We start from the raw sequence: 27673 nt of genomic DNA, 5'->3' as shown, positions 1-27673 counted from the left end.
TTGGGCACCCCCGGGAGTGACACCTGAGTAACCCCTAAGCCTGCTGGATGTGACCCAAGAGCAACCAAACAAAAAATGATAGAGACTTTATTATTAACCTGAGTTAGCATGCTTTTTATACACAGTCTATACCTTTCCATGGCCATGTCTGTACAGTAAGAGATCGTTTACTCCAACAAACATTTACTGAATATTTAAGAGCTCTATGGGCCATCGTTTGCCTACAGCACACAGGCCTTGCCTTCAGGTTTACCAAAGCATAGGAAGCAGATGGACATAGCAACAAGCTATAATTTTTTTTATTTTATTACATGTAATATTCCAACACCAATGTAGCACTGTCCTCCTGTTGTTCATCGATTTTCTTGAGTGGGCCCAGTAACATTGTGAGACTTGTTGTTACTGTGTTTGGCATATTGAATATGTCACGGGTAGCTTGCCAGGCTTTGCCGTATGGGCGAGATACTCTCGGTAGCTTGCCGGGCTCTCTGAGAGGGGCGGAGGAATCGAACTCGGGTCAGCCGGATTGACCTTGTGCAAGGCAAACGCCCTACCCACTGTGCTATCGCTCCAGCCCTACAAGCTGTGATTCTGACTAAGAATGACAATATTGGAACCTTGGGTTAGAGAGGTAGCCCAGTGGGCAGAGTGCACGCAAAGCATGCTTGGCACAAGGGAGCCCGAGATCAGTCCCTGGCGTTGTATGTTCCCCAGCAGCATCGGGACAAGAGCACTTCCGGGTGTGGCCCCAAAACCAAAATAAACAAAATAATGGAGCCATGAACAAGACACATATGTTGGCTGGAGGAAGACAAGATTAATTCTACAGGTCAGGAGTCAAGAGACAGGAAAGGATGACCTAATGGTAGAGCTTACAGTTCAACTGGAACAGATCTGATCAGAATTTCTCTCCACTGCACCCAGCACTGCAGTAGGGTCTAAATCTCCATCTGATTAAGACATAAATGCAGACAGCAGAAAGGTTGTCCTTCTTGGAAGCTTGTGGACTTGGAGGACCAATTTGGCCATTCCTTGCTCTAGAACTGAAGTTCTACTGCTGCCACTCTGAAATGAGCTTCAGAGGAAAGTAACTGGGGTGAGTCCGCGATCCTCTCAAAGAAGGCGTTGTCTCCAAATGGATCTACGTTGGTTATACAGTGCCAGAAGAGTTGCTACTCGGAGTCCCAAGTCAAACGCCATGTTAGAGAATGGGGGACAGCGGAGGGCAGAGGGTTTTACTATAATTAGATCAGGGAGTTGTACAGCCGGCAACTATTTTCAGCGCAGCCCCGATTGACAGGACACATGTGCTGGACTGGACTGGACTGAGCCGAGGGCCAAGTGCCCTGCCCGCCGTGTGTGGCGTGGGGGAAAGGCCTGGGGCGGCAGCAGGACAGCCAGACAGGCCGGACGGGGTACCAGCGCCTCTACTTCTCTCCCTGGGACACTGTCCAAACTTCAAGGGCCATTGGCCAAGCTGAGCAATGGGTGCTGAGGAAAAGGTGCTGGTCACACTGTCAGGGGGAGCCCCCTGGGGTTTCCGACTTCAGGGGGGGGCCGAGCAGAGGAAACCCTTACAGGTGTCCAAGGTAAGGGAGAGACCCTAAACTGAGGTTTCAGGGAAAGGGGGATCCCAGGGAACCTGGGAAGTGTCGTGGTGGCACATGGTGTGTGTGTGGGGGGGAGGTGGGGAGGAGGGTCCGTGGAGGAAGAGTGGGGTTGGGCAGGGAAGCATGCTCAAATCTTGTGGGGGGGAACAGTGTCTGAGCACTGGCTCCGGTGGGCTATGTGTGTGTGAGATGCTAGCAGAAAAGGGAATTCAGTGTTCCTCGGTGCAGAAAGGCGGCCTCGGTTCCGTCCGGCAGCGTCAGAGCAGAGAACGATGGCGTTGCTGGGTCTGTTCCCCTCCTGCAAACTTCAGGAATGTGCTCATTTCTCCTGAAGCTGGTATGTGATGAGCTGAGGCTTCTCACCCAGCCTGCCCTGCCCTTCTCAAGCCTTCGATGCTCCCCTTCCCCTCAGTCAGTTCCGCCTGCTCAGAAGAAGAAACTTTTTTTTAGGTACTAGGAGTGTCATGGCAAGACCTGACCTGTCAGAGGAAGTTGTTATGCTTTTCCCTTCACTACAAAGCTTCATCTTCTTTATTTAAATTTTTTTTCTGGCTTAGGGACCCTGCGTGGCAGTGCTCAGGGTTTACTGTTGGCTCTGTGCTCAGGACTGCTTCAGGTGGGACTCGGGGAATCCTATGTGGTGCGAGGGATCGAAGCTGGGTAGGCTGTGTGCAAGGCAAGCACCCTACCTACTGAGCTATATCTCTAGAATTTTCTCCTAAACATAAAACATGGGCAGTAATGGTACATATAGGGAGCTGTGATGTAGCTCAGTGATAGAGTGCATGCTTCATATGCATGAAACTTTGATTCCTAGCACCAGAATGATAATAATAATTGTATCTACTTCATGGTCTGGAGCAATAGCACAGTGGGTAGAGTGTTTGTCTTGCATGCGGCTCTCCCAGGTTCGATTCCTCCGTCCCTCTTAGAGAGCCCAGCAAACTACCGAGAGTATCCCGCCCACATGGCAGAACCTGGCAAGCCTCCCCCCCCACCCACACACACACATACCCTGTGGCATAATCGATATGCCAAAAACAGTAACAACAGTATTGTCTCACAAGGGAGACAATACTGGTGCCCGCTCAAGCAAATCGATGAACAACTGGAGGACAGTGCTACAGTGCTATCTACTTCATAGAGTCATTCTAAACATTAACTGCAATAAATATGTAGATTGCAGATCTGGAGAGACAGTACAGCAGGTTGGGCATTGCTCTTGAACATGACTGATCTGTATTCGATCTCTGGCACAGCATACCCCCTGAGCACCGCCAGAAGTGATCCCAGGTGCAGAGCTAGGACTAAGCACTGAACACAGCCCAGGTGTGACCCCCAAAGCCAAAAAACCAGAAAGTATAGAGTGCTTAGCACAGTGCCTAACATTTAGTAAGGTCTGGTCATGAGAAATGGTCGTGACTATTACTGTCAATTTATGCACACTATCACAATCTCCCAGAAGCTGCTGAACTGTACTGCAAGAAACCGCTTAAAAATATTTTTCTTAGCAGTGGGGCAGGGGGGTGCAGAAGGAGGAATATGGGCAACGCACCACTATGTTAAGGGCTTACTCTTGGCTCTGTGCTTAGAGATCACTCCTGGCAGCTCTCAGGGGGCCAATATGCTAGTGTCAGGTCCGCTGTGTGCAACGCAAGCACTTTAACAGCTGTACTATCTCGCCACCTGCCACCCCCAACCGCCCATTAAAATATCTTGCCTATGTAGATAACACTGGGATTCCAATGTCAGAGATCTACTTACCGGTAGAGATTATACCCTTGGAGGAAATCTTGAGAGGGGTCTGACCTCCACCTCCAGCACCTTCCCCGCTGCTACTCACCCTCACCCTCTTTAGGCAACATTACCTTGCTTCCCCTCACGTACTGTAGCACCCTCCCCACTGGCACCTTCTCCCTCTGGAAAAGCCCCCACAATTGCAGTTCGTTGCCCTTCCTCACTCAGCCTTACTCTGCGAGAGTCAGGAGAACGCCCTGCACACATGGGCCTGTCCCCACCTGCTGTCCCCCCTTCCCGTAAGACTGTCTCTCTCCAATGCCTTCTCAGATCCGAAGACGGAGCCAGGCTGGCAGGGCAGGCCTCCGAGAGAGGGACCAGCTTCTGGCCATTAACGGGGTCTCCTGCACCAGCCTCTCTCACGCCAGTGCCATGAGCCTCATCGACGCCTCAGGGACGCAGCTTGTCCTCACTGTGTGGCGGTATGGTCCCCTTCCCTCCTGCTCCGCCTCTGTCCCCCTAGGCCAGGCCTCCTATTGCTTGTATGTCTGTGCTTCTGCGTCTGCTCTGGAGTCTAGCTGTTCGCACACACCTCCTGAGTGGGCGACTCAGCAGCTGCGGGCCAGGGGCCCCGTGGGAGCCTGAGTGACGGCCTGACTCCCCCCGTCTCTCCTGCCATCACATGCCCTCTGCGCCCACTCTTACTCCATCCCTCCGTGCACATTTGTCTCCCAGTTTGCCTCCAGATGTCTGTCTTCCCCCTCCCTCTGCCCCACCTATGCACCAGTTCCCTCCCCTCTTGCCTTCCCTCCTCCCGCCCCTTCCAGATCTCACACATGTCAGTCCTCTGACCACGGCGGAGGGGGACCCTATTTCTCACATTGTGTCATCTTTTCCCTGCAGGGTGGAGGATGAGTGTGTGCGCTCTCCATCCCCGAGTGAACTCCGAGTGCTGTCACCCCTCTCCCCTATGAGCCCCGAGACCCCCGGGGCTCCGGTTGCCCAGCCTCCTCAGCCCGGGAGCCTCCTGTCGCCCCCTGATAGCGAGGCTTACTACGGGGAGACAGACAGTGAGCCCGATGGCCCCGCCACCCAGGAGAAGCCTCGCCGCTCCCGCCGCCGAGGCCCCACGAGGCCCACCCCGCCGGGAGCCCCACCTGACGAGGTCTACCTGTCGGACAGCCCTGCAGAGCCGACGCCTGCTGTCCCTGGCCCCCCCAGCCAGGGTGACAGCCGGGTGAGCTCTCCATCATGGGAGGACGGGGCCACCCTCCAGCCACCCCCAGCGGAAGCCCTGCTGTTGCCCCATGGTCCCCTCCGGCCCGGCCCTCATCTCATCCCTATGGTAGGGCCTGTTTCCCATCCCGTGGCCGAAGATCTTACAACCACCTATGCCCAGAAGGCGAAGCAAGCCAGTAAGTGCCCGACTTTTTTTCTCTAGCCAGATACTTCCAACACGAACTCTAAATCTCCTCCTCACTAACCACACACTCTGCCTGCCTGATGGAATTTTGGGGACAAGTGGCCAAGAGTGATGAGCAGGTGAGGATAAATGATTATCCTCATAATCTCCATTGCTTCCGTTGAAACCCGTGTGGCAAAAGACACGTGTGGCTCCGACTGACCAGGGAACAAGCTGCCAGGCAGTTGAAAGGTTCTGAGTGGACGTTGCTGTGATTTTGCTCGCTGGCAGATGGGAAAGAGGACAGACAGGAGGCAGGCAGAGTGTGAGGGCAGGGAGGGCTCAAGGGGCCCTTCTGCTGATAGCAGGCCCCGCATCCGGTCATTTTGTTCAGTTAGGATTTCTGGAGTTGAGGACACTGAGTGAGTCATGATGTGTCTAGGAAGTTGCAGAGGGAGAGCTCGTTGGCTCCTTATCTCAGGCAAGAATGTAGGCCTGGGCCAAAGAAGCGAGCTGCACTTACCTCAGGCTCTTTGCTATTTTTCCCCCCTTTTTGAGTCACACCCAGCAATACTCAGGGGTTACTCCTGGCTTTGCACTCAGGAATTACTCCTGGCAGTGCTCAGGGGACGATATGGGATGCCGGGGATCAAGCCGGGGTTGGCCACGTGCAAGGCAAACTCCTTACCCGCTGTGCTCCAGCCCCTCTTTGCTATTTTTGATGTGAGCTATAGAACAAGGTCTGAGACTAAAATCTCTCCCCAGAGGTCTTTCGTGCCACGTTGGAGATCTCAGGATTGCCCCCTCTCCTTCTCATCTCTTGTTCCTCCCCTCCACCATTCGGCTGCTGATCCATAGAAGTGTGTGTGTGTGTGTGTGTGTGTGTGTGTGTGTGTGTGTGTGTGACGGAAACCAAGGATGTGGCCATGTGAGCCCGACATCACTGAGAATGTGCAGTTCCCCACAGAGACTCCAGGTGCGTGCCAGGACCCCATGCTCATCCCCAATCTCACTTCTGCACCCTCGTCCCTTCCTTCGTGCTGGGTGTGACTGCAGCTAGTGAGTGGCTCAGGGATATTTTTAGCCCCGCAGTCCTTATTGTCCGGGGGGCGGGGTGAGGGGACGGGGAGGCAGGTGCCCACGTCCATCACACCAAGGCTTGCGGGGCAGCTGAGAGAAGGAAGGGGGCTGGGCTCCCAAAATAGGACAGTGAGCTCATTCATCTGCCAGTTCTGGAGACAAGACAAAGGGGCTTTAAAAGGCGTGGGGGGTGGCTCAAGCTGGTCTTGCTCCAGCCATCACCGCCTTTCTCGGCATGGAGACCTTTGTGCCCAACGGCCAGGAGCCCCTCAGCCAAGCCAGCTGCAACAAAGAGCCAGAGCCACTTCCTGAGCTCCAGGACTCATTCTATGCAGGTACTGCCTTCCTACGGCCATGCGCTCTAGGCTCTAGAGTGAGGGAGAGTACAGCAACAGTTTGAGAAGGGGAAGGGTCTTTGGGGATGCTCTACTACTTCATCCCCGCCTTCCTTGTTATTGTTGTTTCCTCAGCATTCCTTCCTCGGGATAATTTCACAGCCCCTTTTTTTCCAAAATGGGAGAATGATGTGACTCTGTCAAGAACTATAAAAAACTTGGGTTGAAGAAAGTGTGTGTGTGTGTGTGTGTGTGTGTGTGTGTGTGAGAGAGAGAGAGAGAGAGAGAGAGAGAGAGAGAGAGAGAATAAGTGGTATAAGTGGTTATGAAAACCTGAGGCATGTATGTGGGAATGCATGGGAAAAGATGGTGAACAAGAAGATGTCTGTAAAGTTGTACGACTAGTATCCTAGTATCAAGAAAGCTTTGATAGTAATAGTTATTCATTCTGGTTCCTCATTCTGGGCCTCAGCAGTGCTGTGAAGTGCTAAATTTACCTACATTATCTCACAAAGCCTTCGCAGCAGCTCACTGAGGGTTGGCCATTATCATTCTCATGAACAGATATGGGAACACTTCATCAGGGAAGAGTCACCGCTCTCCCCAGGCCAATCTCTGATTCCAATGGCCATCCCTCATCCACGGTACTAATCATATGGTATAAATACTGGGATGAGCAGAATGGCAATCATCATCAGAAGGGAGTTTGGAATCTTGAGTGGAAACTACATGGAATTTCAAGAATTTTTCAGGGGGAACTGGGCCTCAGGGACCAGAATGTCCTCGCCCAAAGCAGGGGCCTAGCCACTGGGGCAGGGCACTTCCTGGCCCCACCTCCTACCCCACGCGGGATGGGAAGCCTTATCCCACAGTTCCCCTTGTTCAGTCCTTGTAGTTGCTGCCCGGGGCATTGTGCCTGAAAGAATCAGGAAACAGGGAGCAGCTCTGACCCCCCAAGCAGCTCCCCACTGGCTTGGAAAGAATATATTTAGCTGGTAACCTTGAGGTATACTAAAGATTGCAGCGCAATGCCAGGCTTCTCTGGCATTTCAGATCTGAGGCTGTGAGTATCGGGGTGTGAGGTGGGGGGGGGTGGGGTACAGGTGCTCTATCCAAGTTGTTAGTCAAAGGATCTCTGTGAGGATTAGTGGGGATTTCTGGGAAGAGAGGCTACCAGGAACTTGTGTGAATGTGTTCAATGGTTTTGTGTGGGGACATGGGTATGTGTCACCTGGGCCTGTAAAAGCTGAGCGTGTCTGTAAATGAGAGAAAAATGCATGGAAAATATGCCCACGGATGGCTTTCATGAGAGCCATGTTCTTGTTGAAATGGTGTGTTGAGGGGGTTATTTCTATGAATTTATGGATGTAAACTGTGACGGGTGAAAGAAACCCAGCGAAGATCCTTGTTGCTTAGGATCCTCGATTCTGACTCAGATTAGTGCTGGAAGAGGGCTAAGTCTGGGACTTTCTGAGGCGCTTTCTAAGCCAGTCTCTGTAGGGAGGGGGGTCCCATTTCTTCCGCTGGGGCTTGCCTCATCTCCTAGCCCGTCATGGGAAATGACACCCCTCCAACCCCGCCCCAGAGACTGGAGGGTGTCGAGGGCATATTTGGGGGAAGACGGCAGCACAGTGGAGGGGAGAGAGGCCGTAAGAGAGCTCTGGTCACCTACTTAGCCTGCCCTTGGTTTCACCTTCAGCCCTCCACTAGCTCTGGTCAGAGCGTCTGGCCAGGGGCCGAGGCGCGGTGGGGCAGGCCTGTGAGACAGGGTGGGGGTCTGCGGGAGCTGACTGCAGCGGGGCGGGTCGTGTGAAGGCCCTGGGGAACAGGACGAGGAGGGCCTCCCTGACCAATCTCCCCGCTGGCCTCCCCAGAGCTGCAACGGGCTGAGAGCCTCCAAGAGAAGAGTGTGAAGGAAGCCAAGACCAAGTGCCGGACCATTGCCTCGCTGCTCACGGCAGCCCCCAACCCCCACTCCAAGGGGGTGCTCATGTTTAAGAAGAGGCGGCAGAGAGCCAAGAAGTACACACTGGTGAGCTTTGGCTCTGCGGCCGGCACGGGCACGGAGGAGGAGGAGGAGGACGGCGTGCCTCCCACGAGCGAGTCGGAGCTGGACGAGGAGGCCTTCTCCGACGCGCGCAGCCTCACCAACCAGGCCGACTGGGACAGCCCCTACCTGGACATGGAGCTGGCGGGGCCGGGCCCGGGGGCGCCGCTGAGCGAGGCGTCGGGCCGGGGGGTCCAGCGCGCCGCCTCCGGCTCCGGCGCCCACGAGGCGCCCCGGGAGGGCCTGGCCGCCGCCGCCGCCCCCCGGCCGGCCTCGCCCGCCCCTGCTCGGGCGCACAGTGCTCCCCCCGAGGCGGCGCCGCTTCCGCGCAGCCCCCCGCCCTTCCTCGCGGGCGGCGGCGCCCCCGCCCCGGCGCCCAGCATCTTCAACCGCTCGGCCAGGCCCTTCACCCCCGGCCTGCCGGGGCAGCGGCCGGCCCCCTCCTCGGTGATCTTCCGACCCCACGCCCCGAAGCGCGCGATCGACACCCCGGGGGGGCTCGGCCCCGCGCCACCGCCGTTCGCGTCCCCCGCGCCCTGGGCCGCCGCCGCCGCGCCCAGCACCCCGCGCCCCCCGGGGGGGCCCGTGACGGCCACCAGCTCCCTGTACATCCCCGCCCCCGCGCGCCCCGTCACGCCGGCCCCCGAGCCCCCCGCGCCGCCGGGCGCCGCGGCCTTGACGTCCACCGCGTCGATCTTCCTGTCGGCGCCGCCGTCGCGGCCCGCCGCGCCCCCCGCGCCCGCCGCGCCCCCCGCGCCCCCCGCGCCCCCCGCGCCCAGCGCGCGCGAGCAGCGCATCGCCGTGCCCGCCGCCCGCACGGGCATCCTGCAGGAGGCGCGGCGCCGCGGCACGCGCCGGCAGATGTTCCGGCCGGGCCCCGACGACGCCAAGAACTCGCCCAACCCCGAGCTGCTGTCGCTGGTGCAGAACCTGGACGGGAAGGGCCGCGCGGCGGGCGCCGAGTCGGGCCCCGACGACGACGCGCTGAGCCTGGGCGCCGAGGCCTGCAACTTCATGCAGCCGCCGGGCGCCCGGGGCGGCCCGGCCCCGCCTGCCGCGGCGCCCAAGACGCCGCCGCCCCCGGTGCCCCCGAAGACGCCGCCCCCGGTGGCGCCCAAGCCCCCCTCCCGAGGGCTCCTGGACGGGCTGGTGAACGGGGCGGCCTCCTCGGCGGGCGTGCTGGAGCCGCCGCGGCTTCAGGGCCGGGGCGGGGAGCTGTTCGCCAGGCGGCAGAGCCGCGCCGACCGCTACGTGGTGGAAGCGCCCCCGGGGCCAGGCCTGGGCCGCGGGCCTCGGCCCCGAAGCCCCTCGCCCACCCCGTCCCTGCCGCCCTCCTGGAAGTACTCGCCCAACATCCGCGCCCCGCCGCCCATCGCGTACAACCCGCTGCTTTCGCCCTACTTCCCCCAGGCCGCCCGCGCTCTCCCCAGCAAGGCCCAGTCCCCGGGGCCCCAGGGGCCCCCCAAGCAGGGTATCAAGGCTCTCGATTTCATGCGACACCAGCCCTACCAACTTAAAACTGCGATGTTTTGTTTTGACGAGGGCCCCTCGACTCCCGGCCCTGCCAGCTCCGTGGGCCCCAAAACCGCCCGCGTCCAGGAGATCCGCCGGTTTTCCACCCCAGCACCGCAGCCCACGGCGGAGCCCCTGGCCCCCACTGTGCTCGCCCCTCGTGCCGCCACCACGCTGGACGAGCCCATCTGGAGAGCCGAGCTGGCCTCGCTCCCTGTGCTGAGCCCCGTGCCTGCGCCAGAGTCTCCCAGGGGGCTTGGGGCCTCCCCCAGCTCCTGCGGCTTCCAGGTTGCCAGACCCAGATTTTCAGCCACCAGAACCGGCTTGCAGGCTCAGGTGTGGAGGCCTGGGGCAGCTCATCACTGCCCCGGCAGCTAGGACCAACGGAGGGCGGCACACCGGGTGTCCAGGGTTCTACCCATCCCTCCCACTCGCTCTTCAGGCTTCTGGAGGTGAAATTCCCTCCCGCCGCCCAGAGATGGCTTTGGAGTTGATTGTCACAACCCCCAGTTTCCTTCCAACTTCCTGGCCGCTTTCTTCCCTCTGCTTGCTGTACTTTGTCCCCACACTTCTCTTGTCTCTAGTGCTTTGCCTAATCTCTCTCTCTCTCTCTCTGAATCCCCACCCATACCCTTCCATTGGTCTCTTTCCCCTTACTGGTGCTTTTTCTCTGTTCCTCGTGGTGACATATAATGAGACACACAGAGAAACTACTGCTGACAGCTCAGGCAAGAAATTCGCAGCAAGAGAGGAGGTGAAGGGACTGAGGTGGCCCTGACAGGCACTAACTGACTTTCTGCTCCTCACTCTTTCCTAAACGTGGCTGGCTTATACCTTCGTGTGCTTATTATACCTATGTGGCTTCTGCCAGCTGTGCACAGATGCGATATCTGAGGTGAGGGTGAGACGGGAGGTCTAGTCATGCCCCCAACCTGCTGGCGAGAGAAGGGTCAGATATGCAGGTGTGTCAGTAGTCCCCAGGGAGAATAAGCTCACTGGCTTAAACACCAGCCTCGGTAGCAGAGATGTACCGTTCCGAGAAAGACAGAGTATGAGGTGACCGGAAGGGGCCAGGGCAGTTTGTACGGATTGAGTTAATACCATCTAGATCAGGAAAAGAATTTTACTTTTTAGGATTTCAGAAAGTTAGCAATTCGAGATACCCTTGCACAAGAAGCATCCACGGTGTGGGGGGGCAAAACGTTTTTTCCCTGAGAATGAGAAAAATGATTCTTTGTTTCAGTGCTCCAGACCTAAAACAGATAGGAGGGCAAAAAAGAGGGAGTGTGTGGAAGGTGAGGCAGGAAGCAGGGGCAGCGCAGAAATGCGTGAAGGTGAGTCACGGGGAGGGGGAGGGAGGAAGTGCTGGTGTCGTGAGGCTGGGGAAGAGGCAGCCAACTGCCTGCAAGAAGAGTGGGGGTGAGGGGGGAGGGGCATGTGGTCATGAGAGTGAGGGGCATGATGTGGGGGACTGATGTGTGGGGCTGAGTGTGGAAACAACATTTAGTATCTGTGCTCCCTCCTTTGAGTCTGTCTGCCTGTCTGTCTACTGCCTCTTGTCGTGGGCGCCTGGGAAGGAGCAAGGAAACACCCAGAGCCCAAACGCTTTTCAGTAGTACCTGACCCTCAAGCCCTGGCCTTGTTCCTTTCCCGCTTCCTGACGTCCCAAGCTCCCACCCTTACTTCCTCCACACATCTTTGCTGTTGACCTGGGAATTGACCGTTTCCTTTATTACACTGGGTGTGAGTCACAGTGCTTTGGTTTCTGCACAAGAATAAACATACGTGTATGCCCTAACTTTCTGTTGCTGTCTTCTCTTCTGATTTGTTTGCAAATTTTAATTATTTTTTTTTGGGGGGGACATAACTGGTGGAGCTTGGGGATTACTACTGGGCTCTGAACTCAGGGATGGCTCATGGGGGGAGGGGGTGCTGGGGATTAAATCTGGGTCAGTTATGGGCAAGGCACCTTACTTCCTTATACTCTCTCCTAGTTTTATACCCCAGTATGATCTCTTCTTCAGCTCTCTGCTTCATTCCCTTGATCTCCTCCTCCATTCCTGCCCTCCTTTTCCTCACTCTTTTGCTCTTCACCCCCTGGTCTTTATTTATTTATTTATTTATTTATTTATTTAGGCTTTTTGGGTCACATCCGGCAATGCACAGGGGTTACTCCTGGCTCTGCACTCAGGAGTTACCCCTGGCGGTGCTCAGGGGACCATATGGGATGCTGGGAATCCAACCCGGGTTGGTCGCGTGCAAGGCAAACGCCCTACCCGCTGTGCTCTCTCTCCAGCCCCCACCCCCTGGTCTTTTGCACTTCTCTACCAATTCTGTCCTGCTCTGTCTTAACCAACTTCACTGCCGCCTTTGGTCTCCTCTGCCCACATTCTCCATTCGGAGTACTCCCTTTCTGGGGCAGGACAGAAAGCTTACTAGGCTGAGCACATACTCTGCATGCGAGAAGCTTGAATTCAATCCCCAGCACCACATGGTCCCCGGAGCAATGCTGGGAGCAAAGAGATCTGGGATTAGCATCAGATATGCTAAGACATTACCTCCACCTCTCCACTCCCCTTTTGCCCTCTGCTTTATACTTCCTATGTGAGGTCTCAGTTTATAGAACTTAGAAAAGTTGGGACGGGGGGAGTTGGAAAGGTCCTTTGAGCTTCTGGTCAACATTACAAAGCTACTGGAAGAAAACAACTATGTTTACGGACTCTGGGAAATCCGCAAAGGGAAAGCAGTGGCTGGGGCTGAAAGCAGGCGAAGGAGAGACAAAATGTAGACTGAGAGGAGAAAAGGTACTGGCAGCAGCTAGAACGTGACTTCTTAGAGGGAGCATGTCATTGCTCCCAGTGTACAGCAGAGGGCGCATTTGTGCCAAGGACGAGACCCAGGACCCAGACGCTCTCAAGGACGGATTGGAAAATTTCAAAGCGCTGGGCCCAGAGCACACAGGCTAAATATTACCTTCTATTCGGTGGTTTTAGGTGCTCAATCATAGGGAACCACTTTTCTCACCCGTCTTTAAAGGAAGGAAGGCAGTGATGATGAAATCGCTTTTTGCTATGTGTTTCTCTCTTCTCTGGTTTGGGAGAGGATGGAGGACATAAGCTGAGAGATCTGGAGGGTATGGGAGAACCTTCAGCTCCTAGCTGGGCCTGGGAAGCTGAGGATGGGGAAAGGAGAGAAAAGAGAGTTCACAGAGTGAGAAAAGGATTCTGGGAGCCCCAGAGGACCCGCATCTAAGAGAGCCAAAGCCGGCAGTATGTTCTAGCAGAGGTGCAGAGCGGCTGATTCTAAGGCCCGTGCAGAGGGGCCTGAGACACGGCACAGGGGCTAAGGCTCTTGACTTGAATGTGGCCGAATGGGGTTCCATGCCCAGCACCATCTATGGCCCCCTGAGTACTGCCAGGAACACAAAGCCAGGAGTAAGTCCTGAGAACTACTGGGTATGGCCCCCAAACCACCATCACCAAAATAAACAAAACAAAACAAAACAAAACCATAAACTATTAACAATGTTGCAACTACAATAAATAAAAATTAAGGGTCTAGCGATAGTGCAGCCAGTAGGGAACATTCCTTGCACCAACTTGGGTTCAATCTCCAGCACCCCACATGGTCCGTCCCCCAAGAGCCCTTCTAGGCGTAATTCCTGAGTGTCAAGGTAGGAGCAAGCCCTGAGCAATGCTGGGTGTGGCCTGGAAGTAATCATAACCCAAATCTTTCTGAAATCTAAAAAGAAAACAAAACCAAAAAATTGTGAAAAGAGAGAGAAAAAAGAACAAGAGCAAAATCTGGTCGAAGTCTTCCTGTGTAACCCTTGGCAGCATAAGGTAGCTCTGGATTTGGACAACTTGTTTCCTGATCCTGTCAAGACCTGGCACTCCCAGGGACAAAGCCCCTCCTTCCAGGAACTTGCAGAGAGCAATCCCATTGTAGACAGACTTTGTCCCCCCAGCTTGGCACCTTAAACCACAGCTTCTCCCTGGGCTCCAGCCGGACTGAGTCTGCGCAGCTGGTCAGGCTTCTGGTCCTTACCCTCCGCTCTGCACCACTTGCTTCCTCTCAGGCTCTGGGTGTCCAGTTTCTCTGCAGGTTTCTGTGGGCTGCGTGCTCCATGCGCCAGGGGGAAGGGAGTCCCTAGGCAGACTGGCCCTTGGCTCAGACTGCTCAGTGGGAGAACCCCACAGGTCTTTCCTCCCCCTTCCTGAGCCTCTGGGCACGCAGCAGGGCTCCCGGGTTCAGGGTCTCAGTACCCCCTGTGCCATTTGAGCTGCTTGCACTCATCATCTCTATTAATAACCACCCACCCTCCCCCGCTGCCTGGACTGCCCCCATCCCTGCCCAGCTCAGGTTCTCTGGTCACAGCAGTTCAGTCCACTGAAGCTGCTGGACCCCTGGGAGCCAAGACCACTGCCTGAGCTGCCGGTAAGTCCCCAGCCCCACGGCCGGAGGACCAGGAGCCCGCCGTCGACTGTTGTCTGCAAAGGACCCCTGATCTGTGGGAACCCACCCCCCTCCTTCTGCGTCTTTGCCTGGCTCCCAGCTGTCAGGTTCGGAGGAGCTGCAGAGCGTGCTGGAGGGAGAGGCGCTAGGGAGAGTGGGTGCAGTGGAGATGGTTGGAAGAGGCCCTGAGGAGTAAGAAGGGGCTCTGGGAAGTGAGAATAAAGGAAGCAGACTGGGTCTGAGAGGCAGAGAGGAGAGGCCACTTGGTTCCAGACGCTGGCCTTGGCCAGTATGTGAGTAGAATATGCTAATTCTGTTGTGAGATACACTCAGCACCCAAAGCATTGTTTGTTCGCTTTTGGGTCACATGTGGCAGTACTCGGGGCTTCTCCTGGCTCTGTGCTAGGGATCACTCCTGCCAGGCCTGAGGACCGTATGGGATGCTGGGGATCGATCCTGGGTCAGCAGTGTACCAGGCAAGCTCTTTACCCCCTATAGTATCTCTCCAGCCTAACAAGAGCTTTTTTTTTGGGGGGGGGTCTTTTTTGGATCACACCCAGCAATGCTCAGGGGGTCACTCCTGGCTCTGCACTCAGGAATTACTTTTGGCGGTGCTTGGGGGACCATATGGGATGCCGGGGATCGAACCCGGGTCGGCCGCGTGCAAGGCAAATGCCCTACCTGCTGTGCTATCGCTCCGATCCCACAAGAGCGTTTTTGATGAGTCCAACTTCTGTTAAGGGGGAATAGGGGTCTGTGTCATTTTTCAGCTTATACCCTGGATGCAAGATCCTATTATGTTCCCGTCAACCCTTAGTTTCTCAAAGCTGTGCTGTTGTTGAACTGACATCAAGGTTTAAATACTTGCTGCACCCCCACCCCCCCACTCTGTCCCTGGCTGAGCATGCGCATGCGCGCTCGTGCTTGTATACACACACACACACACACACACACACACACACACCCCAATGCTGATATTTCTCCTCACTTGGGCTCAGGGTCTGAGGGGGTAGGGACTAAAAGGGATGTGGAAATACTTCTGTGACCTCCCAGGCCACGTTCCAGCAGGCCCACGGGGGAGCCATGACTTCTTCCTGGGGAGAACGTTTTTGGCTGCTCACCTCAACCCTGGCAGAACATCTTCCCTTCCCCTGGGCTTTGGGGCCGACTGAAGAGAGAACAGAGCTTCAAGTGACTGCCCCAATCTGAAATCCCCATGCAAATTAGGATCTTCAAGTCATGCCAGCCAACGAGACCTGGGAACATTGCTCTGCTTGTGTTACTTGTTTTACCAAACCCCCCCACCCCCCAAGCAACCAACACATACAGATCCTAATCCTCGGGAGTTCTGTGTGAAACAGCTGAAACAAGGTTGGCAGAGCATAGAAGCAGGAGGTTCAGCTACACTTCCTGCCTGGTCTCCAGAAAAAAAATTTTTTTTTCCTTTTTGGGTCACACCTGGCGATGCACAGGGGTTACTCCTGGCTCTGCACTCAGGAATCACTCCTGGCGGTGCTCAGGGGATCATATGGGATGCTGGGAATCGAACCCGGGTCAGCCGTGTGCAAGGCAAATGCCCTACCTGCTGTGCTATCACTCCAGCCTCCCCCCCCACCAAAAAAAAAAAGAAGTTTTCAGGCAGCATGTTTTCGTGTTTTGGAGGAATATGCATACCTAGGAAAAATTTGATAAATTTTGTTCCCTGAAGCCCTTCACCCTAGGTTAAGAAGCACCACTTTTTATGGGAGCCGTTGCACAGCGGATAGGGTGTTTGTCTTGCATGTGCCCACCCAGGGTCGATCCCCGGCCTCCCCTAGAGTTCCTGAGCCCACTTGGAGTGATCCTGAGCACAGAGCCATAAGCCCTGAGCACAGGTCAGGAGTAAGCCCTGAGCACCACCGGGTTTGACCCCAAACGAAACAAAACAACAACAACAAAAAGAAGTACTATCTTGAAGCTGGAGAAATAATACAGAGGTTAAGGCTCTTGCTTGCATGCAGCTATTCCTGCTCCAAAACCCTGAAAAATGGGGCTGGAGAGACAATACAGCTAGTAAGGCGCTTGCCCTATGTGCAGCTGATCCCGGTTTGATCCCTGGTATCCCATATGGTCCCGTGAACACAGCCAAGAGTCATCTCTGAGTGCAGAGCCAGAAGTAACCTCTGGGCATTGCTGGGCGTGGCTCAAAAACAAATAATACAAAAAGAGCCCCCCTCCCCCCTACCGAAATGATCCCTATGCAATACCAGGTGTCACTCCAGAGTGCAGTGCCAGGAATGCCCCTGTGCACTGGGGACTGTGTCCCAACCTCCTTCCACCTTCACAAAGAAAGTAACTTTTATTTGCTGTTGTTTTGTTTTTCAGGCCACACCTGGCAGTGCTCAGGGCTTACTCCTGGGTCTGTGCTCAGGGGTTATGGGGGACCATACAGGGTGCTGGGGATTGAACCCAGGTAGGGTACATGCAAGGCAAAGGCCCTACTCACTGTACTATCACTGTTATCCAGAAAGTTTTTCACAGACTTTCTCTTTTTTTTGTGTGTGTGTGGGGGGGGGGGGGGGGGGAACAGTACTTCCATCTGTACTCAGGGGACCATATGGGGTGTAGGGGATTGTACTCTGGTCGCTTAGCTCAAAGCAAAGACCTACCCCCTCACTGTACTATCTTTCTGACCTGTGTAGATACTCTTTCCAGACTCCCACTTCCTTCCCTCCCTCTCCAGGCTATTGAATCTGGCCCCACAATGCCACTCTCGGGAACTCCGGCCCCCAACAAGAAGAGGAAACCCAGCAAGCTGATCATGGAACTCACTGGAGGTACACTTTCTTTTCAGGGGCCAGGACATATACCCGGTAGTCCTAGGAAGACCGCGAGGTCTTGGTATCAAATCCAACCCAGGACTCTACCAGGACTCTAGCCCTCTGGGTCATTCTCCTTGAGTTTTCATGTGTGTTGTTAAGTTTTCTTTAATGTTTGAGAGATGGATCGCTGTGGTTTCATACCATGAAGTTTATGGTATAGAACTAGTAAACATAGAGGGGGCCAGAGAGATAGCACAGTGGGCAGGGCAATTGCCTTGCATGTTTGATCCCTGGCACAGCAGAAAGTCTCCCAAGTCCTGCCAGGAGTGACCCCTGAGCACAGAGACAGGAGTAAACCCTAAGCACCGCTGGGTGTGACCCCCAAACAAGCCAACAACAACAACATAATACAACCTGGCACCCACAGGAGACTATACTTCCATTATATGTTTGTCCTTATATTTAATCAAAATATTTATGTCACATTTCATGCCAAATATCAAATTCTCTACATTGTTATTTCTACTATCAAATATATTATGCCCTGGGGCTGGAGCGATAGCACAGTGGTAGGGCATTTGCCTTGCAAATTGCCTTCTCAAGACACAGAAATCATTGAATAATCTTTTTTGGGGGTGAGTTGGGAGGTACTTAATTATTTTACCTCCAGTATCTTAATAACGCTTAGTAAAACTGGCAAAGATGGCATTTTGTTGTATCTAAATTAAAGATACTGACCATGAATGCTCTTGGTGACATTTGTGAATCACCTTATGTATTTGCCATTAGCAAGGCCTTTGCTTTTGACACTTAGGAGGGATAACTGCTCCCCAAAGGAGGATTTGCAAACTTATGTGATATTTTTTAGGACAGTAGGAAATCTTGCTTTACACACTCCTACTTCACACTTCGAGTGAGTTTCATTGCCAATTTTTTATAATATAAAAATGGGAGTACTGTGTCAGCTAAAAAACCAAACTGTCAAACCAAACTGTCAAGCAGTTATTTTATTTTCTACAGCGGAATTGCCTTATGGTTCGTTAGTTATGCAACAAAACTGTTTTCAGCAAAGGACTTAAAGTGAAATTATAGAACACAATAATTTGAGACAATAGTATCTTCCTCTCAGGCTGGAAAGACAGTACAGCAGATAGAGTGCTTACCTTGCATGCAGCCAATCTGGGTTTGATTCTGGCCTCACCAGGAGTGAGCCCTGAGCACAGAGGCCAGAGTAAGCCTTGAGCCCTGGTAGGTGTGCCCCTAAGTCCTCCTCCTCCTCCTCCTCATCATCATCATCATATATTCCTCTATTACCAAGCTCAAATACAGGACCATAATATGAGGCAGAAAGATGTACAAGACACAGGATAGAGGAAGATCTCAGAGAATGGCAAATTTTCCTAGGTCTTTCCCAAGGTCTACAAGCCTGTGTAAATACTCAATACGGAAAACTGCTTGGGCATGTTCTCTGAGGGGGCAGGAGCATGTGTAGACAGTGTTCACTGAGGGGCAAGGAAGGAAAGGATGCAGATAGGGCCTCTATTGAGAGGTGGTGGACTCCACACAGCCTGAGCCTTTGGGCTTCCTTGCACCCTATAGCTTCCTTCATACCTAATACGTAAACATGTATGCATGTATGTTGATTGGGGGCCACACCTGATGGTGCCCCAACATTACTTCTGTCTCTGACTCCTGGGGTTACTCCTGGCAGTGCTCAGGGGACCATGTGCGGTTAGAGATCAATCCTGGGTTGATTATATATGCAAGGCAAGTGCCCAACCCACCACACTACTTTTCCAACTCTTGTCTTACTTTTTTGAGGGGAAGTGGGGATGAAACCAAGGCCCCATACAAGCGCTTCAAAACACGCGCTCTGTCATTCAGCCAGGCCTCCATCCCCACTCATGTGGGATATATATAATTTTTTTTTCTTTTTGGGTCACACCCGGCGATGCACAGGGGTACTCCTGGCTCTGTGCTCAGGAATCACTCCTGGCGGTGCTCAGGGGACCATATGGGATGCTGGGAATCGAACCTGGGTCGGCTGCGTGCAAGGCAAACGCCCTACCCGTTGTGCTATTTCTCCAGCCCCGGGATTTTTTTTTTAAGTTTTTGAGTGACATCCAGCAATTCTCAGGGGTTACTCCTGGCTCTGCAGTCAGTAATTACTCCTCAAAGTGCCTGGGGGACTGTAGGGGATGCTGGGGATCAAAGCCGGGTCAGCCCCATGCAAGGCAAGCACCTTCCCTGCTGTACTGTCTTTCCAGCCCTATGATACTTTCTTTTGTCCTGTACCCCATGCTTTCTTTATTCCTTTTTCTCTACTGTAGAATGTCCCACTGTCTCCACTCTGCACCCCAGTTTCCCTGCATTTCTTTCCAATACCAAGCCCAGGAAATCACATCTTCGTTAACTAGGCAGAATGGACCAGGCCTTCTCCAGCTCTGCCTGAAAGTCCAGCCTTCGCCATCGATGACACTTGCATCCTGAGTCGCGTGAAATTCTTTCTTCTTTCCCTTGCCCCTAAAAGGTGGACAGGAGAGCTCGGGCCTGAACTTGGGCAAGAAGATCAGTGTTCCAAGGGATGTGATGCTGGAGGAGCTTTCACTGCTCACTAACCGGGGTTCCAAGATGTTCAAACTGAGGCAGATGCGGGTGGAAAAATTTATTTATGAAAACAACCCTGATGTTTTCTCTGACAGCTCGATGGTAAGTTTGAAACTACTCTCAAAGCCTAGTGACTCTTCTAGAAGCTTCTAGGTGGGTCCCAAATCTCCAAATACCATCAGGCTCCCCTCCATGCCAACGTATAAACTCATTAAACTCCCATGCATAGCCCAATCCCAGCAGCTCAAAGTGAGTTCAAGCCCACGTCTGCCGCTGACTCTTCAGCTTGCCCCAGTGAGCGGGCTAGGGAGTACCACACCCTCAGGGATAAAATTCCTCCTCAGTATGGGTAATAGTTAAAGATAGAGTTGCCAGAGAAAACACAGGATGCCCAGGGCCATATTTATATTTGTATTTATTTATTTATTTATCTATTTTTGGTTTTTGGGCCACACCTGCTGAAGCTTAGAGCTTTCTCCTGGCTTTGTACTCAGGGGTCACTTTTGGTCATGCTTGGAGATTGAAGCAGAGTCAGCCATGTTAAAGGCAAGCACCTGAACCCCGATACTATCACTCCAGACCCCAAGTACTGTATTTTCAAGCAGACACACTTTTTTTGTTTCAGTATGTGCTATGAAATATTTGGGGTATAAAAATAAAGAAAAAAATTGTAAGCCATGAGTTTGGAGACATAGTACAGCGGGTAGGGCGCTTGCCTTGCATACAGCTGTCTTAGGTTCAATGCTCAACATCCTTTGTGGTCCCCCAAGGAGTGATCCCTGAGCACAGAGTCAGGAGTAAACCCTGAGCACCACTGGATATAGCCTCTCCAAAACAAAACAAAAATACAAGTCACTTAAATTTCGGGTACACATGAATAGCATTCTAGTATAAGTGAGAAATATTTGGTTTGTAAAAGTGAATTAAATTTAAATATTGGACAGGACACCCAGCTAAATTTTAATTTCAGATATACATTTTTTTTTCTTTTTGAGTCACATCTGGCGATGCACAGGGGTTACTCCTGTCTCTGCACTCAGGAGTTACTCCTGGCGGGACTTGGGACCATAAGAGATGCCAGAGATCGAACCCGGGTCGGCCGCATGCAAGGCAAGCGCCCTCCCCATTGTGCTATAGCTCCAGCCCCAGACACACATTTTTAAATTTTATTTGGGGTGAAGGGGTTTTGATGCCAGGAACCAACTCTGAGCATCATAAAATATTTGAAGCATGTTCTCTCGACTGCCGAGCCCCTTTGCCTCTGAAATGTACTTTACAGGGTGGAGAGTTTGGCCCACACCCAGAAGTGCTCAGGGACTATTCCTGGCTCTGTGCTCTGTGCTGAGTGACTGCTGGTGGTGCTAGGGAATCAGACTAGGATTGGTGGGATGCAAGGCAAGTTCCCTAACCTTTGTGCTTTTTCTCCAATCTCCCCCACCCCAACATTTTTTTTGGGTGGGGCACACCTGGCAGTGCTCAAGGCATATACCAGGCTCTGTGCTCAGGGGTGACTCGTGGTGGTGCTTGGGGGACTATATGGGGGTGTGGGGGATGGAACCTAGGTTGACCACATGCAAGGTAAGCACCCTGTGTGCGGTTTAAAAAATTTTCTCTTCTTTTTTCTTTTTTTATTGTGTCACACCTGGCAGTGCTTAGGACTTACTCTAGGCTCTGTGCTCAGGGATCTCTCCTAATGGGGCTTGGGGGACCCTGTGTGGTGCTGCAGATTGAACCCAGGATGACAGTTTGCAAGGAAAAATGCCTTGACACCTGTACTCTCTCTCCAGCTGCTTGAGCATTTAAAAAATTAACTGCAGGGATGTCTCATGCAATACGTGAGGACAGATTTATAATAGAAAACTATTTATTGGCCAGAATAGCTCACGGTAGAGCAGATTCTTTGTATGTGTAAAAAAAAAATCCTGGATTCTATCCTCTTATCACCACACGCATATATACATATGAAATAATTTTTTAAATGAAAAGAGAGGCATAATAGACAGACCATCATAAAGTAAAAGAAAGAAGTTACTCACCCCGTGGTGAGATGCAGGTGAATCAAAAGTGGATTGTGCCGGGGCTGGAGCGATAGCACAGCGGGTAGGGCATTTTGCCTTGCACATAGCCAGCATGGCCGACCCGGGTTCCATGCCCCGCATCCCATATGGTCCGCCGAGCACTGCCAGGAGTAATTCCTGACTGCGTGAGCCAGAAGTAACCCCTGAGCAACGCCGGGTGTGACCCAAAAAGCAAAAAAAAAAAAAAAAAAAAAGTGGATTGTGCCAAATGAAGTGAATGTATATAGCCATCTTCTTGAGTCATTAAAAAATAAATCTAAAACCTAGCGTTTTGTTTTGGGACCACATCCAGCAATGCTCAGGGGTTACTCCTGGCTCTACACCCAGGAATTAGTTCTGGCAGTGCACAGGATGCCAGGGATCGAATCAAGGTCAGCTGTGTGCAAGGCAAGCGCCTACCCACTGCACTGTCACTCTGGTCCTTAAAACCTAGCTTCTAAAATTGTGGATCACAATCCCATATAGGGTCATATTATCAATTATGAGAGTTGTGAGAATACTATTTTAAAAATAAATCTATGTTGGGGACTGGCAGATAGTATAATAGATAAGACATTTGCCTTGAACCAACCAGGTTTTGATCCTCAGCACCAAATACGGCCCCTGACCCATGCCAGGAGTGATTCAGAGTACAGAGCCAGGAGTAAGAGCTGTTGGGTGTGCCCCCCCCCCCCCCACCAGCCAAATCTTTATCAGTAAATATTTGATTTGTTCATCTTTTTTAATATGTCTAGGGCACTATAAAAATTTCTGGGATGGAAAGAGATCATGAGTGGAAAAGTTTTAAAAGACTTAGAGTATCATTCTTGGGACTTCCAGACCTGGGGACTAAACTCATGCTTTAAGATCCTAAGTTCCCAGTTGGAATCTTCTCCAAAGAAGGAGAAGTAGGGGCTGGAGAGGGGCTGGGTATAAAGATTCTGTATCCGAGAAGGGGGCCTTTTAATTTCCTTTCCTGCCCCTCCACCTTCCCTGGGCATTCAGGAGAGACTGGAAATAGATGTGTCCATGGGGCCAGCGCAGGACTGTCTGTCTTGTCCCATATATGAGCACAGTAAAAATGCTGAGTTGGTTATGTCTAACTTTAGGAGGCCTCTTCCCTGCCTGGGTCTGATTACATTGGGTGAGGCATGGTGTGTGTGTGTGTGTGTGTGTGTGTGTGTGTGTGTGTGTGTGTGATGGTGGGATGGCCGGGACAGCCTCCTAAAGGAGTTGGTGGAGTTATTTTTAGGCTTTGGAGCTAAATCCAGTGTTGCCCTTTTGGCCACCCATACCCTTTCCACTATCGTCTCACTGTCAGGAACTCCTTGTCTAACTGGAAAGAAAGGGGGGGAGAGGAAAAAGAAAAGTGGGGGGGAGAGGAAAAGGAGAGGAGAGAAGCGAATTCTGCCTGGTTAGACAAAATGAGGAGGGGAGGAGGCAGAGATCTCTCTAGTTCTCCAATTTTTTTTGGGGGGGGTCACACCCGGCGATGCACAGGTACAGTGGTTACTCCTGGCTTATGCACTCAGGAATTAATCCTGGTGGTGCTCGGGGGACCATATGGGATGCTGGGACTTGAACCCGGGTCGGCGTGTGCAAGGCAAACGCCCTACTCACTGTGCTATCACTCCAGCCCCTAGTTCTCCAAATTAAGGTTTGTCTTTCCAGGCCAATGCATCTGCTCAAAAAAAAAAAAAAAAAAAAAAAAAGGAGGGAGGTGCTTCTCAAGCAATGCTCACTGGGTCTGGGGACCACTTCATAAGCCACTCAAATAACAGGGCCAGGCTTGGGCACTTCAATGCTTAGGCATGCTAAGGCAATGCTGCCCTGTGCCAACGGCCCCCCTTGGAGTGAACGGAGTTTAGGGCCTGGAAAATGCAGGCAAGCATTGGGGTCCTCTGAGCTACGGTCCTGGCCTCCCATCCACTCAGATTAGAGTTGAGCAGAAACTGTGGTCCTCTTCATCTGGGGAGGAGAAAGGGGAGTGGAGAAATGAGTGCCTCACCATAAGGTGCGATCACAGGGTCCCAGCAGGCCAGAAGTTTATTTCTTCTAGTTAGCTTATCCACTATCCAGAGAGAGGAGGAAAGTTTTAGAAAATCCCCAGGTGTCCAGTTGGCAGTTGTCATGACCACTTACTTCCTCCTTGCTTCGCACAGATTTTGAATATTCCCTGTACCCCGTGCTAACCTTCCTTTCCCTTTGTCATTTCTTTCAGGATCACTTCCAGAAGTTCCTCCCCACAGTGGGGGGCCAGCTGGGCACAGCTGCCCAGGGACTGTCCTATGGCCAGGGCAGCAGCGGAGTCCAGGCAGGGGAACATGCCTCTGCTGGACAGTATGGCTCCAACCAGCTGCACCACCAGGGCCCTGGGGCTGGATCTGGGGGTTCAGGTGGTCCTGGGGGCCAGGCTGGAAGAGGAGGAGCTCCTGGCACAGCAGGGGCTGGTGAGATGGGAACAGGCAAGTATCTTCACTCAAGAGTAAAGTGGCTGTTTGCTAGAGCGTAGGTATCCCCAGGAATGAGGCTGGCTTGGGAGTGGGGTACGGGGGGGATAACTTGATGGGTTCTGGGTCCAGGGGATCTAGAGATGTGTCTATCACACCCAAAAGTCTTGTTTTCCTGTTCTCCTGACCCCACAAAGCTTCTCCAATTACCAGGATGTTTTTATCTTCGGCCCCTGATCCTAGCAACTGCCCTCGTCCAGGGACATGGCAGAAACCTCTGTTGGCTGATAACATTATTGCACTTTTCTCTCCTCTGGTTGCTAGGAGACCAGGCAGGTGGAGAAGGAAAACATGTCACCATCTTTAAGACCTATATTTCGCCCTGGGAGAGAGCCATGGGAATTGACTCCCAGCAAAAAGTGGAACTTGGTGTTGACCTGTTGGCCTATGGGGCCAAAGCTGAACTCCCCCAGTATAAGTCCTTCAACAGGTAAGGGAAGGAGCATGTGTCTTCCAGTGTGTGGTACTGTGCCCTTCGTGGGGATGGAGACTTTGGCTCAGACGCTTCAGAAGGAAGCTGAGGAAGAATGGGAGGAATCTGGGAGTGCCAAACAATGGCTTGCTGAGGCTGAGAGATGGGGAATTAAGGGGAATTACGCTGACGGGAACTCCAGCTGGGAGGCAGGCTCTGGATTTTAAGCTCAAAGATGACTTAATAGCTGTGTATACGTGGGGATGTCACTTGTCACTCTACCTCTGAGCTTGGGAGCTCTGACTATAAGCCAAGGAATATTTTAGACTTCTAAAAAAGAGGGTTTTTTTTTGGGGGGGGCATACCTGGCAGTGCTCAGGGATTACTTCTGGCGGAGCTCAAGGAACCACATGGGATGCCAGTAGGGAATGAACCTGGGTTGGCTGTGTGCTAGGCAAATGCCCTACACACTGTATTATCTTTCCAGTCTATCCCCCGCTTCTCCCCACCGACCCGACTACTTATTTTTTCTGCACCCAGCAGTACTCAGGGCTTACTTCTAACTTTGTGCTCAGGGATCACTCCTGGCAGTTCCACATGTAGTGTCAGGAATCAATCCTGGGTCAGACATGATGTGCAAGGCAAATGCCCTCCCTACTGTACTATTATCTCTCCAGCCCCAATATATTTTTAAACGCTTCTTGAACTTCCCTTCACTTAAGACTAAGTCTACTATTCTCCCTAAAAGTGCTTCTATTTCTCTAGCAGATACTAAGTATCTATTATAGATACAAGGTATAGACACTAATTCATATAAGTATGGATACCAATTGTATAAGCCTAAGAGATACTAATGTAATTCTTCTTGGAATTGGGCTTTTCTAGACAGGATAGATCTGTGTGAAAGCCTTAGAATGGGTAGTACCACATTTGGTCCTAAGCAGCTGGATTTTCTTTTTATCTTTTTGTTTGTTTTGTTTTTGGGCCACTTCTGGCTGTACTCAGGGCTTAAGCCTAACTCTGTGCTCAGGGATCACTCCTGGCAGGTTTGGGGACCACATGTGATTCTGGGGAGTGTAACTAGAATTAACTGCATGCAGAGAAGACCCTAAATCTTGTACTATTTCCCTGACTACTTAGATCTTTTCTTACTATTTCTGGGGAAGGGGGAAAGGAGTCTAAGAAAGAAAAAGGAGTACAGATGCAGTCTCAGACTAGATTTTGCGGCTTCTCTCTAAAACAGAGCAGCGTCCAGGCTGAATAGGAATACAGCAGGGAGGGCACTTGCTTTCACGTGCTGGACCCTGGTTCTATCCCAGCACCCCGTATGGTTGAGCTCCGCCAGGATTGATTTCTGAGTGCAGAAGCAGAAGTAACCCCGAAGCACTGCTGGGTGTGACTCAAAAAACAAATACCAACCAACCAAAGAACAGAAAACAGGATGGCATCCCATTGATGAAGCTCTATTCCTTTTGCTCATTCTTTAATTAATGTGTCTCCTTCTTAGGACAGCGATGCCTTATGGTGGATATGAGAGGGCCTCCAAACGTATGACCTTCCAGATGCCTAAGTTTGATCTGGGGCCCCTGCTGAATGGACCCCTGATTCTCTACAACCAGAACCTCTCCAACAGGCCTTCTTTCAACCGAACCCCCATTCCCTGGCTGAGCTCTGGGGAACACGTAGACTACAATGTGAATCTTGGCATCCCCTTGGATGGAGAAACCGAGGAGTTGTGAGGTGGTTCCTCCTGTTCCTGGCCTCAAGCTCCCCTTTCTGGTTCCAATTTGGAGAGAGAATGCAGAAGGACTTCTTCCATTGTAATCCAGCACATCTGTGGGAATGAGAGAGAAAGGAGGGAGAGATCTGTCTTTCCAGTCTTCACCCCAAATCCCCAATCCACTTCTCACCAACTCAGAGCTCCCTTCCCACTTGCTCTGCATGGAACCCACTCTTTTCTGGAATTACTCTGCCACTGCTAACAGTCAATAAATTTAAAGGAAATGAACTAATTCGTCCTCTGATATTTGAGGGGAGTGGAGAACCTAGGCTGACAATGCACAGAGACTAATTAAAGCCAACTACTAATCATTCATTATTCAGACTTCAAGACAAGACCTGAACACTGAGTGCTCACACACCCACATCCACACCCATGAAACCACATTCATAGGTACACACAATACAAAGACATAATTATTCAGTAATACGTAAGATGTATTATTGAACAAACATATGTGTTGGCCCATATGTAGCCAAAACTAAGAATTTATTCTGTCCCGTGGTTAGGAAACTGATATTAATGACCTTGGTGCTGTTTAAAAATTAGAAAGTGGGGTAACCGGGATTAAATGATTATCACAGAACTAGAGTTTTCAGTTTTCAGATGGCACCAGACAGGGTTGGGAATATGTGTTAAAGCTTACAGATTCCAAATGGATGAAATAGAAAGCCATGTTGGAATACAGAAGGCAGTGGGGGAAACCTGCTTGCTTGCAGGGGCTGGAGTCATGCTTTGCATGTGGGAGCTCTAGGTTCAATCTCAGACACTGCATGGTCCTCTAAGCACTGCTGGGAGTGATCCCGTCATCTCCTCGCCCCCCCCCCCCCCATAAAGCTAGAAGTAGCCCTTGAGCACTGTCTGTCTTCCTCCACCAAAAAAACGAACTTGCTAAGGATGTGGCTTAAATGGTCTGGGAACATAGGCTTGACTCAAGAGCACATGCCAGGCACGTGAGGGCCAAGTTTCAATCCTCAGCACCACGTGGTCCACAAGCATCACTGGGCCTCTACAACAACAAAGGTGATTTCACAGGCTCTTGGAAAATGACTTCTGGGGAAAGTTGGCAGAATTTAGCCATCTCCGTGAGTTGTTGATCATTGTATTTAAGAAGCTGGATAATAAAAGGATTAAGATTCGCCCTTGGTTTGAATCGTGGTAGCACATAATTTCCTGAGTATTGTTAGGAATGATCTCTAAGCACAGAACTAAGAGAAATCCCCAAACCGTGCCAGTGTGCCTCCCATCAAGTTATATACTACATGTTGATATTAAATATATTTATTATAGGCTAAAATGATTTCATTTTCATGAAATTGAAACATTTA

General features: G+C 52.1%; 2 protein-coding genes across 3 annotated transcripts; both read left to right on the top strand.

Moving 5' to 3' along the window:
- The first annotated feature begins 1484 nt into the window (after positions 1-1484).
- On the top strand, positions 1485-10655 carry SYNPO2L (synaptopodin 2 like). Of its 2 annotated transcripts, XM_056113331.1 has the most exons (4): positions 1485-1589; positions 3678-3829; positions 4251-4762; positions 8039-10655. In XM_056113331.1, exons 1-4 carry the CDS (start codon positions 1485-1487, stop codon positions 10099-10101), a joined length of 2832 nt encoding a protein of 943 aa, XP_055969306.1. In that variant the 3' UTR covers positions 10102-10655. The 2 variants fall into 2 exon arrangements, with proteins under 2 accessions (XP_055969306.1, XP_055969307.1); XM_056113332.1 differs by lacking the exons at positions 1485-1589; positions 3678-3829; positions 4251-4762 and adding an exon at positions 6062-6164.
- A 3468-nt stretch (positions 10656-14123) lies between these two features.
- MYOZ1 (myozenin 1) lies at positions 14124-26551 on the top strand. Its single transcript, XM_056113337.1, has 6 exons — positions 14124-14160; positions 16901-16994; positions 19510-19688; positions 23865-24108; positions 24418-24583; positions 26073-26551. Exons 2-6 carry the CDS (start codon positions 16922-16924, stop codon positions 26302-26304), a joined length of 894 nt encoding a protein of 297 aa, XP_055969312.1. The 5' UTR covers positions 14124-14160; positions 16901-16921; the 3' UTR covers positions 26305-26551.
- The last annotated feature ends 1122 nt before the right edge of the window (positions 26552-27673 follow it).

The sequence above is a fragment of the Sorex fumeus genome, unplaced genomic scaffold (assembly GCF_029834395.1).
Source record: "Sorex fumeus unplaced genomic scaffold, SorFum_2.1 ptg000020l, whole genome shotgun sequence".
NCBI classification, from domain to species: domain Eukaryota; kingdom Metazoa; phylum Chordata; class Mammalia; order Eulipotyphla; family Soricidae; genus Sorex; species Sorex fumeus.
The sequence above is the reverse complement of the archived record's forward strand: the minus strand, read 5'-3'. Positions and strand labels throughout refer to the sequence as shown.